The following is a 13555-nucleotide window of genomic DNA, read 5'->3' on the forward strand; positions in this document are numbered from 1 at the left end:
TCTGGACTTAGGCTTCTTTTTTCAGTTAACTTAGCAGATGTTGTGAATGTGTAGCCTTGTGCTAGCCACAGTAAGGGATAGAAATCTGGTAGAAGATGGGTGAGGAGAAACGCTTTCTTGAGGAGTAGTAATCTTCTAGGGGAGGTATTCTGGTGAAGAATGGCAAAATGGTGATATTGCTCTCAGTCCTTGTCTCCTTTTGTTTTAACTTTAAGCATCTTTGTGAAATGAGCATTTGCAGAACATGCAAAAAGAACTAAGTAGCTCTGTTTGCTTAAGGATTTATACAGTGTTTTTTAGGAAATTATTGCTTATTTTCTGTCTTTCTGCCAAACAGCTTATGTGTGAGTTGGGGAATGATGTTATGAATAGAGTTTATGAAGCTAATGTGGAAAAAATGGGAATAAAGAAACCGCAACCAGGACAAAGGTACTGTTGTGTTAATGTGTTACCTCATTCCCCCCCCACCATCTTGAATATAGCTGTTATTTTATTTCACTTTAATTGGTATGTATTATTGAAGCAGACTGTTCAGAAGAGATCATTACTGCTTCTGTTAAAATGTGGCTGTGTCTCTCTTGGATTTGTTAATTAGATAATTATATTTTACTAGTCAGATAATAAATTATAGTCTCCAGATGAGAGACAATCTTAAAAATTAAGGCTCCGGGGCTTCCCTGGTGGCGCAGTGGTTAAGAATCCGCTTGCCAATGCAGGGGACACAGGTTCGAGCCCTGGCCCAGGAAGATCCCACATGCCGCGGAGCAACTAAGCCCGTGGGCCACAACTACCGAGCCTGCGCTCTAGAGCCTGTGAGCCACAACTACTGAGCCTGCATGCCACAACTACTGAAGCCTGCACGTCTAGAGCCCGTGCTCCACAAGAGAAGCCACCACAATGAGAAGCCCGCACACTGCATTGAAGAGTAGCCCCCGCTCGCCACAACTAGAGAAAGCCCACGCACAGCAACAAAGACCCAAAGTAGCCAGAAATAAATAAATTAAAAATAAATTAATTACAAAAAAAAGGCTCCACATAGGAATATAAAAACTCTCAGCAGTTAAAGGAGACAAAGTTCTGTTAGTGGCAGGCCTTTAAAAAGAGTTAATCTGTTCATTAACGTCTCCAAGGATCAAGTTTCTACTACCTACAATGAATAGTATCACGTTGTTTGACTTCGTTCTGCAAATATTTGTTAATTATGTATTTCATACACGGCATTATTATATTGAAGAATTACAGATGAAAAGGGTAGCTTCTGGTAGGGGAGAGTACTTACTTAATTGCTCTGTTTGAAATTTTACTTCCAATTCTATATATGGAGACTCTGAACGAAGTGGCCGCCTTCAAGGTAGATAATTAGTTTTGTTGTTCATGTTATTTTTAGACTTTATGATTATTTATATTAGGTATTAAAATTTTATTTGCCATAATCCTATGTTTGATTATATTTTTATGATAATTAATACTTTTTAAAAGTTATTGCCCTCTAAACCAATACCACTTAAATCAGATTCTTATTTTTTTGCTAAAGCATGTCTGTTTGAGTTATTTCAGACCTTGAGATATCCTATTTTAGCGAAAGACCTAGGCATTTTAGAAAGATGTAAGTAAGAAAAGGTATAGAACAAACATGGTGTTTTATAGTTGTATCATAAATCAAAAATTTTAAATGTGATACCTTTTTTGGTCCCCCTTAAGTTAGAAATGCTATGTTGTTTTGAAGTAGTTGTCTTACGAAGAATTATGGTCATGACTAGTGATAGTTCAGTATGTGACATTATTTATCGGAGTAAAAATGGAATTAAAGTTAACTTCTGTAAATTTTAATAGTTTCTGGGTAATGTTTTTCATTCTGTAAAAAGCAAAAGAGAATATGTATGGGAATGAATGAGCATAGAAATTAAGACAATAAGAGAGTGCCATGTTAATACTTGTGATTTTTCATTTTATTGTTTGTTTTTCATTTAAACATGAAATCATAGTTCATTAAATATTGGGAAGGAAAACATGTTGTAGAATGTTGCAAATTCAGTTTTAACTAGTATGACATTTAGTGACTTTCTTTGAAAAATTCAATATGTAATGGCTTCTTTTCAGTATTAGCCATGCTAAGAGATTAAGCAGAACATCATGACATTTTTATGTATACCAACCAGACAGGAGAAAGAGGCGTATATCAGAGCAAAATATGTGGAGAGAAAATTTGTGGATAAATATTCTATATCATCATCACCTCCTGAGCAGGAAAAACAGATTGTCTCCAAAAGTTGTGAAGAAAAGAGGCTGAGCATTTCTAAACTTGGGCCAAGTGAACAAGTTAGAGCATCTCCCCAAAGTTCAGGTATTACGGTTTACTTGTTATCTATATAAATATTTTCTTAAGCTGAAGTCACTTTCTTAATCTCTGAATTAGTAGCTGTTGTAGATTTTTTAAATGCTAAAAACTGTTTCCTTCTGTATATCCTACAGAAAAATTGGATTTCTCTGTCTTTAAAACAGTTAAATTTAAGCAGTGTTCTGATAATTCACATTTCTAGGTACACTTGACCCTTGAACAACTCGGGGGTTGGGGCATTGACTCTCCAATCAGTTGAAACTTCTCATATAATTTGTAGTTGGCCCTCCATGTATGCGTTTCCTCCATGTCTGCTCTGCAGTTCCTCTGTATCATTGGTTCTGCATCCGTGGATGCCACCAATCCCAGATCATGTGGTACTGTAGTATTTAGTATTGAAAAAATCTGAGTATAGGTGGACCCACGTAGTTCAAACCTGTGTTGTTCAAGGTTCAACCATAATGTGTATATTCTTAAGGAATAAAACTGCTTAAAATGAAAGGGGAGATGGGAATTGCAAATCTGTCATGCAAAAAGCCCTAAATATCTGATTAACCACCTAATAGCCTTCCTGTTTTTTCCTCCTAAATTTTTCCCAGTAACGTTTTTTCCTGCCCTTTTCCCTTCTTATGGCCTGCTTTGTGCTTTGCTAACTTGCATGTCCCCAGTGATTGCTGTAAATAGCGACGAGGCCAGGAGGGAGTCTCTGTTCTGTCCTGATGAGCTAGATTCACTCTTCTCCTACTTTGATACTTCTTCAAAACTACGTAGTAGTAAGTACTACTCTTGTGGAGCATTCCAAGTCTGTGCCCGTGGTCATTGTGCGGTGTGGCCATTTCTCTAGATGTTACCCATTGTCTCAGAATTACACATTACTTACAGTCATACGATAAATTAACTCTTTACTACCCCTGACACATTACGGGGTAATGAGATATGTTGCGACTCTGAAAATAAGTTTATTGCCAGGCTTCATGACTGATTCATGTTTTGATATGTGAAGTGTTCCAAAGGATTAAAATTGTCGTAAATTTATTCTACTGGTGGTGGCTGAGATCACGTTGATGTATCAGAGCTCATTTTAAAACCTCATTGATTGTGGGACTTTTTTTCTTAATGGTGCAAACTTTAATCACTAGCTGGTTTTTCTTTAAAACAGTCAAAAGTAATGACAGTGGAATCCAGCAGAGCTCTGATGATGGAAGAGAATCTTTACCTTCCACAGTGTCAGCCAATAGTTTATATGAGCCGGGTGAGTTTTGGTGAAATTCCATGTTAATTGGTATTGTTTGCTGAAAAATGCATGTGGAAAATGCCAAGTTTGATTAAATAGTTTCTGAAGGAAGTGGTTAGTCTTTTAGAAGGTACTAAGGGGCAGTTAATACTGCTGAATGAGAAAGCAGCTATTTTCATATTTGGAAGTTCTCTCTTAGCTGTACATTTTTCTGAGCCTCAAGATATGTGTCAATAGCTAAGGATAATTTTTAATCCACGTGAATGGTATTTCTCACTACCCGTTATCTTTTTTTGTGGCTGTCTTTTCTTATCAGGAGAAAGAGATCAGCAAATCCCCCACATCCCCCCCCAAGTTAGGTTTTTCTTCTGACCTGTGCTTTCCTCCTATATTCTCTCCTTTATGATTTCAGTGGTTATGATCTTGCAGAATACGCAGGATAGTAAGCATTCTTTAAATTATTTGAATTGCTTGTACTGCAAATTGTGATGATGGTATTGGACCATTCTAGGAATAAAGTGAGGTTTGGTCTAGTAGTGAAATCCTTTAGGGGTTCTTACTGCCTCTTCTGAGTCTCTAAGTCCAGGCTTATACTCATATATACCTAATTTTAATCTAATACAGAGTAATTTACCTATCCATTGGATACTGGCAAGACCATAAAGGCCTGGTGTACTAGTCGATGTATTTATAAGAGAAGAAGGTTGTGGAGAGTGATTAGTCTATAGGAAGTAAGATTCCTTTGTGAACATCTCCCATTAGCTCATTTTGTTAAACTAGTGGTTTCTTATGTCACAGCTTTCATACTGTGATACAGGTAAGAGTTCGCTTTTTTAAAAAGCTGTGGTAAGATACACATAACGTAAAATTTACCATCTTAACAATTTTCAAGTGTACAGTTCAGTGGCATTAATTCTATTCACACTGTTGTGCTGCCATCACCACCATCTATCCACAGAACTCTTTTCATCTTACAGAACTGAAATTCTGTACCTATGAAGCAATGACTCCTCATTCTTTCCCTCCCTCCTTGCCAAGAGCTCATTTTTATTGATGTATTTGTGTTTGCTTTTCAGAGACAGAAAGGCAGGATTCTTCTGTGTTTCTCGACTCTCAACATCTTAATCCAGGACTCCAGCTTTATAGGGCTTCGTATGAAAAAAATCTTCCTAAAATGGCTGAAGCTTTGGCTCATGGCGCAGATGTGAACTGGCCTAATTCTGAGGAAAACAAAGCAACACCACTTATTCAGGCTGTATTAGGGGTATGAATTTGTCAATTCAGGTCTTCAGTGGTAGTAGAGCATAAAAAAAAATCATAATTCATTTTGAGCATAGCTTTAACATTATTGTTTGCTTTAAGAGATGGGATAGAAAATAGAAGAAGCAGCTAGTAGTGATTTCTGAACATCACTTTGTATAAGCTCAATTTTTTTTCTTAATGAGGGAGTTCTAGTAATGAAAGTAGTGGGTTTTGCTAGATCACAAACTGAATCCCAGTTAGAAGTAGTTCTTGGGAAGAAAATAATATAATTTATCATTTTTCTGCTTTTTGCAGGGGGGTATTTTCTCTTTTGGGGAAAATACAATAGAAAGGCTATTAGAGTAAAGTAAATACTCTGTTAATAGAAATATATTGTTGTTTGTTTGCTTTTTCTCCATTGTTATCTTCTTTTTTCCTCTAAGGGCTCTTTGGTGACATGCGAGTTTCTCCTTCAGAATGGTGCTAATGTGAACCAGAGAGATGTGCAAGGGCGGGGACCACTGCACCATGCCACTGTCTTAGGGCACACGGGGTAAACTAGTGCTTATATATTTAAGTAGATTTTATTTGAAAAAATTATTTTGAAATAATGTTTTGCTCTTTCTCAGGTTAAGATTGTTAGCTAGAGCTTATAAAGTTATACTTTCCTTGAGTTATACTCTCATGCTGGAACTTAAAATTTTTAAAAATTTCATTCAGGAAAAAGATATGGTTACTTTTCAGATAAGAAAATTGCCAAGCTTACTTTGAACTTTACTAATTCTTTATATAGATCTGTTTTAGTATTTAAAACTGGTGATTTCATCAGGCAACTTAAGTCTGTATTTGTGTATATTTATGCATGTGCATACATTATGTAGATAGCACATACATTTTGGGAGAGTTTTGTAACTTTGTAAATTTTAGTTTTCCCACAAGGTAGTTAATTCTTATTTTGTGCTATTGATGTGTGGCTTCTGGAGCAATATTTAGATTCACATAACAATAAAGCCGTAAAAATGGGCTTTCTACTAGAGGGTACAAATAAAGTCAAAATATTGGCCTTATGTAAAGTTTGTGTCATAGGTCATTGTTTTTCAATAAAACATCTCAGGATCTCCAAGTCTTATTACCTGGACAAACAAGAAACTGTCCTTTTTTAATGTTTATTTTATAGCATCTTCTATTTTCATCATAGCTTATTTTGTTTCCCTCTATTAGCAAGAAGATTCAGTTCAATAACTTTATCATAAAAACTTTTCTCTACTTAAAAATGGTTGTATTTAACTCATCCTTTGTATTTTCTTCATAATCATAATTATTCCCATTTTACTTTGTAGACTCCATTTATTCATTTTCATTTTTTTTCATTTTTTGTCAGTTTCTTCAAGTTATGAATATTTGTGGAATACAGCGGCAAGATTACTTCCCACTCGTTGCTGTTGTATTATCGTTAATGTATTATGATGTTAACATTGCCTTGGCTTTCTTCTTTCCCAGATAATGACCTTGAGTGATTTTTGTTTTATTTACATTTATAGTTATCTGTGTACATCTTTTTATGATATTCTTGGAGGGTTGGGACCATAATTTACACATCTCACTATGCTGTATATTATCAGGTTAAATGTGAAAATTTCATAAGATTTATAAAATGTTGATCATGGTAGATTTTTATTATTAGAGTCAATATTCAATAAATCTTTGTAGAATGAATCAAGAATTTCCTAATGAAAATGTTATTTCTTTAAGTAGTGCTTTTTATTTCTTAAGGTGAATATTAATTTTTTTTCTTATCGGCAATATCTCATAAACACTGTTCCCTTAAACAGGCAGGTATGTTTATTCCTAAAACGAGGTGCCAATCAACATGCCACTGATGAAGAAGGGAAGGACCCTTTGAGTATAGCTGTGGAAGCAGCCAACGCTGATATAGTGACCTTGTAAGTGTTTTCTTTTCACTTGATTATTTTCCATACACCGTATTACTTAATACAGTGTTTAAACGTAGAGTTTCGTGTGTAGGCATGAAATTTAAACTTCGTTCTTTACTAGAAGCCATTTACTTCTCTAAGCACGTTAAATGTATGAAGCACTTTACATACATGAACTTACTTGGTTCCCACCTCAACCCTGTGAGGAAGGTTTTATTATTATCAGCCTCATTTTATAAGGAAGCCAAGCCACAAATAATTTGAGAAGCTAGTAAGTGGTAGGGCTGGGATTTGAAACCAAGAATTCTGGCTCTAAAACCCATGTGCTTAGCCACTTCTGTTATACTGCCTGGCCAGTAGGAACAGAAAATCAGTAACTTTTCTGATTCTTTAACTCTCAGTACAGTACTGGGGTGGGAGTTGGATTGGTATAGTAACAGGCAATTTTTCGACTACCTCAGGAATTAGAAGATTATAAGCAGGGAAGCCAACTGCACTGATGTTAGTAACTTTTGCAGTTGCATTTCCTTTGGGCAGTGATAATTAGGGGACCTGTTTGTACTTATTTTTTTAAAGAATTATTCGTATGAGTCCTCTATTTTGAGGTAAAAATATTTGTTTTGGAATGTTTGAATACACTTTAACATGACCTACTAAAGAAAGAATCTTGAGGTCTTTATTTGGTTTTCATCTTAGATCAGAGTTGTTCATTACACTTGGAATCTAGGAATGTGGTTGTCACCTACACTTTATTGTTGTGTAGGGAGTCTCAAGCATATGTTGTATGAATCGCTTATTCAGTCTATTCTGAACGAAGCCCAGAATTGCTGATTCCCTGTTAAATAAGTAGAGATAGTTCCATCTACACTACTGAATTTCAGTCACTTACAGATAGAAACTTCCTTGACTGTCTTGAACTCCCGAGCTCCTACTGAGAATTCTTGACTTGCCATATATCACCCCTCCCTGACCCCTGCCAGATTAAAACAAAACGAAAAAACAAAAGAGCAAGACATATTTTCTCTGTACTTAGCTTCTTTTCCTCACTGGAGGGGTTATTGTTATTATGGAGACTATTGTAGGAAAATTTAGATCTATTAAATCATTATAGACTTAAAATTGGAGAAAGATAAGTTATTAAAGAAAAGATAGGAGTGATATACAGAGAAATTAACCCTGGCTGCAGCTTCCCAGGCAATTCTTACGGTAATGGGCCTTCTTCCCCCAAAATATGGTCCCAAATTGTCTTAAGTTTTCTCATTTTACTTTGTATGAGGACGTCAGTTTCACTTACAATTTTTTGAAACAGGCATCCTCTGTGAAAAGTCCAAATACCAAAAAGGGAGACTTATCTTGCTATTATTAATTCACACAATGGTTGGAAAGGAAATGGCAGGGAATTGTGGTACTTTGAAGATAAAAAAAGCCCATGTCAGATGTGGCAACTGCCAGAGAGAGCATGCTAGAAGAGGGTGACAGAAGTCTGGGAAGGCGTTGAGGATTTGGCGGCCTGGAGGACAGGCAAGAAGTACAGAGTAGGAGAGGGGCACCACAGGTAACATTTGCCTGTTTCAAAACGTTGCTTAAAGTCAGTAAGAAAATGAGAGGAAATTCTTGTTTCCTTAATCCAGTGCTACAGGTCTTCCTGCTGCCAGGATAAATAACCCAAAAAAGAATGTATAATCAATATGGTAACCATGCAAAAATCTTGGTAACCTATGGTCACTTATTATAATGTCTGTAGGTCAGAATATATCCCTAGTATTTATAGATAACACGTGCTATTTATACATCTGGAACTACCGTACCTCAGGGTGAACCAGAATGAACTTACGACAGGCTATTGCTTCCATTCTGTAGAAGCAATAATTTCAGCAGTTGGCAGTTAAAGTTTGACAGGTTGCTTTAGGAGCCAGGAATTCCCTGTGTCTGGAGGAAGTAAGCTGCTAGAGGTGCTGCCAGGAACCTGCTTAAACAGAAGTGAAATGCCCTTGTTAGAAGTCTTTTATTGTCTTCTCTCATGAGAATTGTATAAGATAAAATACAGTTATTTTTGTATCTCAGATTGCTGGGCCTGATAAACTAAAAGTACTTTTGTTTCAGTGGCAAATACTGGTAAAAGAAAAAATTACATGAATACGTCTTAGCTGCATATGTAATTCATTAGCTTATGAATATTTATATTGTATAACTTATCTAAAAAATTCTTTTATTTAATTTTAGGTTACGTTTAGCAAGAATGAATGAAGAGATGCGGGAATCAGAAGGACTTTATGGACAGCCAGGTCAATATTCTACTAATAACCATACTGAAATGCAGTATAAGAAATGCATCCAGGAATTTATCAGTTTACAATTGGAAGATTCATAGTTCTTTAGCAAACTAACTTAATGCTACAGAGTTTTTATAAATTACTTGTAAATTGTGAATTGTTAGGTATATATACTGTACTTACTGAATTCTTGGGAGTGGCTCACTCCCGAGCCTTTAAAAATCCGTAACTATTCCTATTACAGAACACATTTACTTGCTGTATCTAACTCTGGCTGCTGACTTCTTTATCTGCTGTACAGATGTCTTCCATATACATTCCAGAGAGGCGAATGGAATGATAACATATCTTTATACACTTACAGCAGCACAGCAGTCATTTTCTTTTTGGCTGTCAAGTGAATATAACAAAATTGTTTTCTTTTTGTTATTCAGGGAATTTCTATAAATTGTGTTCAGGGAAAAAAACAAATCACTATGTGTTGACATATAAAAGTCAGTATGGAAAATGCCTAGAAGAAGTTTATTAAATTAAGAGTTCCGTATTTGATCTAAAAATGAGTGGAAGGTTTAAGAATAAAATTTACCAGTAGGTTAAGAAGTCCATAATGCAAATGGAGTTAGTTTAAAAGGTATAGGGAAAAGGTCAAATTTTATCTTGTACCTTTGCCCCAAGTAATTGTACAATATCTGTTGGATAAATGGAAGTATTTAGAAGAATATTTCATGAGCTTGATGGATGGCAAAGTAGACGTATTCTTATTAGAGAGAACTCAGGATCAGCTCAATTCTCATTTTGAGTAATTTTTGAGTCGAGATGTCAAGAAAAGCAAGAAATGTTGCTGATCAGATTTCTTTCTTTGATGAACATATCCTGATTAGACATTCTTCACAAAGAAGAGAGTAATAATTAGATCTCCAGTTTCATGAATTTGAGTATATGAATTACTAATTTATCTGTTTTAAATTCATATACATGCTGGTTAAAAATTTTAGGAATTCATGACTAAAATAATTGAGAATGTTCAGTTTTAAGTGAGTATGTTTGATTTTTTTTCAATGACTACTAATATATTATTTTAAAAGTGGCTTGTGATATCATCTATCTTTCCTGTTTAAGTATGTTTTGAAATTTCTGCACTTTATGCTAGCTTCAGCCATTTACTTTTATTTTAGCCAGATTAATATATAACTAAGATAAATATGGGGCCATTCCTTTCTCAGAGGACTGTATTTATGACTTATTTTTGGTCTACTTTAATAGGAACAAATAAGAACTTTGAGAATAGAGGCACTTCAGCTAGATACTTCTAATCTAGGGTGTCCCACTTTAATCCTATGGATCAAACAGTACTACTGACTCATGATGTACCAAGATGTAAGAGTGCTGATTAAGGGTGAAGTCTCAGCGTTAATTCTGAATTTCACCCATTTGTTTTAAACTTGAATGTTAGACTTTAAATACATTATAATTTTTTAACAGATATACAGTTAAGTGATAGTATTACTAGGCCATTTTTGAGGCCTTTATGTTTAAGCACTTTAAAATGAAAATTATTCAAAGACTATGACCTGATTCGTGAGGTAAGAGTGAACTTCAAGATTTTAAGTTAAACAGTTTTTTTTTTCCTGACATTTTAAGTGTAAATGTTTTCTTAAGGTGTTTGCTGATGAAGCTGCACCCAGCTGATTAGTCAGAAGGTCGGTGGGTGACTTTTCTCTGGAGCTGGGAAGCTTGGAAGGACAGGTCTTCTTACGTTCTTGCAGCTTCTAGTTCCACCTAAACTGCTCGGGCTTCTGCCCCCATCTAGCAGCATTCAAATGTCTCTTTCACTGTCGTTTTATGTATACGTTTATGAGTATATACCTTCCGCTCAACAGTAGAAAAACAGATTTTTCCAATTTATTTGAATGAAAATTTGAAGAAAAGGCTTATTTAAAAAAAAAAAAAGCTTGGGCTTCCCTGGTGGCGCAGTGGTTGAGAGTCCGCCTGCCGATGCAGGGGACACGGGTTCGTGCCCTGGCCTGGGAAGATCCCACATGCCGCAGAGCAGCTGGGCCCGTGAGTCGTGGCTGCTGAGCCTGCGCATCCGGAGCCTGTGCTCCGCAGCGGGAGAGGCCACAACAGTGAGAGGCCTGCGTACTGCAAAAAAATAATAATAAAAGTAAAAAAACAAGCTTTCCTACCACTCAAATTTTAGCTTAGAAAAGATTAAAAAATAGATCAGAAGTCTGGAAATGGTATATCAGCAGAATAAAATGAGATTCTGATTTGGTAATAATTAGATTTTAAATTCATTTGGGGGTCTCGTAGTTAAAGCAGAACAACTTTATACTTATACAGGTGACATGGTAAAATGGCTCAGCAATTGCTCTCTGGCTTCTTTTCCTTTATGAGTCTTGGGAGAGCAGATGTTTTTGCTCAGGCAGCAGGTCTTTTTTCTTCTCTGCTTATCACTGTAAATTTCCCTCTCATAGATTTTGGTTGGTTGTTTTATCTAGATCCTTTTTTTGTTGCCTAGCAATAGAAGGAAAACTTCAGAATTCTGGGTAGTTTTAAAAGGCGGGTATTTTCAATTTTTTCATTATGAAGAGCCCTACCATTAAAAGACTCAGATATAATCTTTGGGAATGATGGACCTATTTCTAGGAAACCCCACTTTTGAACTTTCTGTCTACAACCGTACGGACCTGAGACTCCCTGTTTTTTGCAAGGCGACTTAAGAGCACACATTTCCTGAAGGGAAGATGTATCCTTCTTTGTCAGTTCCCACAACTCATAGGACTGGGTGGGTGGGTGCAACATCACGCCGTTCTCTCAATTGTTGGAAACCAGTTTGGTAGTTCCCACAGTCTCTGGCTCTGTGACTCCTCTTGATTGTTGGCAGAGTTTCTCAGCCAGTTGAAAATCACTGCTTTAGTGAACCACTACTGGTTACGTGAGTATGTTGCTGATGAAGATTGATCATTGATCTAATCAGTTACAAAAAGGAAGCTGTAATCAGCCCAGAAGGGGCAGGATCATACACTGATCACCTGGGAGTAGGGTCTCACAAGCTGTCATATCTTTGAGGGGAGTACATTTTGAGAGCAAAATTAGGAAAATCTTGGATCATCACTGCTGTTGCAGTGCTTATTCTGAATACCAAAAATCGAGAACTGTTTTAAACTATCAGTGGAAATATAGCAGTCCACATTTCAAAAAACTCAGAACTGTCCAGGCACATGGAAAAGTTAACTTTCTGAAGAGAAATAAAATGTGATGAAGTAATTTAAAGAATATAACTTAGTATTACAAATATTGGGTGGTTAGTTGTTTACTGTTTATAATAGACTGTTAAATGTACTCATATGAACTTTCCAGGGCAACATATTCTGGGTCATTGTTTATGTATTGTAGTGTAGACAAGTTATATTTGCCGTGGGAAACATTCTAAATGATGAAAATTGTATTTAAAGAATCATATTGAAGTTCAGTTTGTGTTAACTATATTAAATATCTTAGTCACTATTGTTATCGTAACGTTTGCTTTTTGACAACACATTTTGAGGCCTAAGAAAGGTATTATATTGATAAGTCCCTTAATTAACATTTGGTTAGAAACTGAATGTTAACAAAAAGTTTTGTGTATGTGTGTGAAGGTGAGACTTCCTTTTGTATTGTATTAACTCTCTTAAAATGTATTCAGTAAGTGAAACCAATGAGTAGTGTAGCACCAACACTTTCCTTCAAGGAAGCATTTAATCCAGTGAATTAAAAAAATCTTATAATTTGTTTTGCATGGTACAATGGTTCTACTAAAATGTACTTGTGTAGTAGATACTTTAAAAACAAAAACTGGGAAACCACAAAAAGAAAAAAAAAATCTCACAACCTGTTATACAAAATATGCATTGCTAATAGTAGAAGCCATATATTGCCATTGTACTGTTGTAATACTTAAGATTGCTCACCTGGTGCTATCTGTAAACTATTTGGCATTAGCATCTATTAGATACTTCTTCCTATTTCTTCTTGAATGTATAATGTGTGCCTTTTAAGTTATTTCTGGTGTTGAATGGTAAAATCAGTGTGGTATTTTTGTATTATAATCTGCACTTTACACTTTCTTGGAAAGTAAAACTCCAGACTCTCCAGTTTAAATAGTATTTTTAAAATATTTATAATGTTTACAGTAAATATTTTAAATATTTGAATTCAACATCTAAGAATAAGAAAAAAGTTTAAATATTTTATATGGTTTGTTAAGTGATGTTTAATGTTTGTCTCTTCTCAGTTTATTTTATATCTTTTAGAGTGGCTAATAATGGGAATAGATTGTAGTTTGTCTTTTAATGTGGGGTGAACTTTTATGAAATGAAACATGGGTGTAATTGAATTGTCTTACCCATTGTTCCACCATATCAACCTTTATTGTTTTAGTAACAATAATATGAGTTAGATGTTACTCTTAGCCAACCTATTAAGATTCTCTTCTTACTGTATTTTTTCTTTTTAAAGTAGATTGATTGATTCAGGTCATGAGAAAATTTCC

At 35.3% G+C, this 13555-nt stretch overlaps 1 protein-coding gene across 4 annotated transcripts in view; it reads left to right on the top strand.

Moving 5' to 3' along the window:
- Positions 1–13555, top strand: part of ACAP2 (ArfGAP with coiled-coil, ankyrin repeat and PH domains 2) — a 162717-nt gene that overhangs the window by 144287 nt on the left and 4875 nt on the right. For 3 of the 4 annotated variants that reach the window (XM_027108310.1, XM_027108324.1, XM_027108302.1), the window contains 7 exons: positions 338–429; positions 2160–2344; positions 3498–3590; positions 4649–4836; positions 5258–5367; positions 6647–6757; positions 8972–9033. In XM_027108310.1, coding sequence (XP_026964111.1) covers positions 338–429; positions 2160–2344; positions 3498–3590; positions 4649–4836; positions 5258–5367; positions 6647–6757; positions 8972–9033 — 841 coding nt within the window. The remainder of the gene's footprint in view (positions 1–337; positions 430–2159; positions 2345–3497; positions 3591–4648; positions 4837–5257; positions 5368–6646; positions 6758–8971; positions 9034–13555) is intronic. The other variant, XM_027108315.1, reaches the window with a different exon arrangement.

This window comes from Aethalodelphis obliquidens, unplaced genomic scaffold (genome assembly GCF_003676395.1).
Source record: "Aethalodelphis obliquidens isolate GAN/ISIS:26980383/991018 unplaced genomic scaffold, ASM367639v1 scaffold1, whole genome shotgun sequence".
Lineage (NCBI taxonomy): Eukaryota > Metazoa > Chordata > Mammalia > Artiodactyla > Delphinidae > Aethalodelphis > Aethalodelphis obliquidens.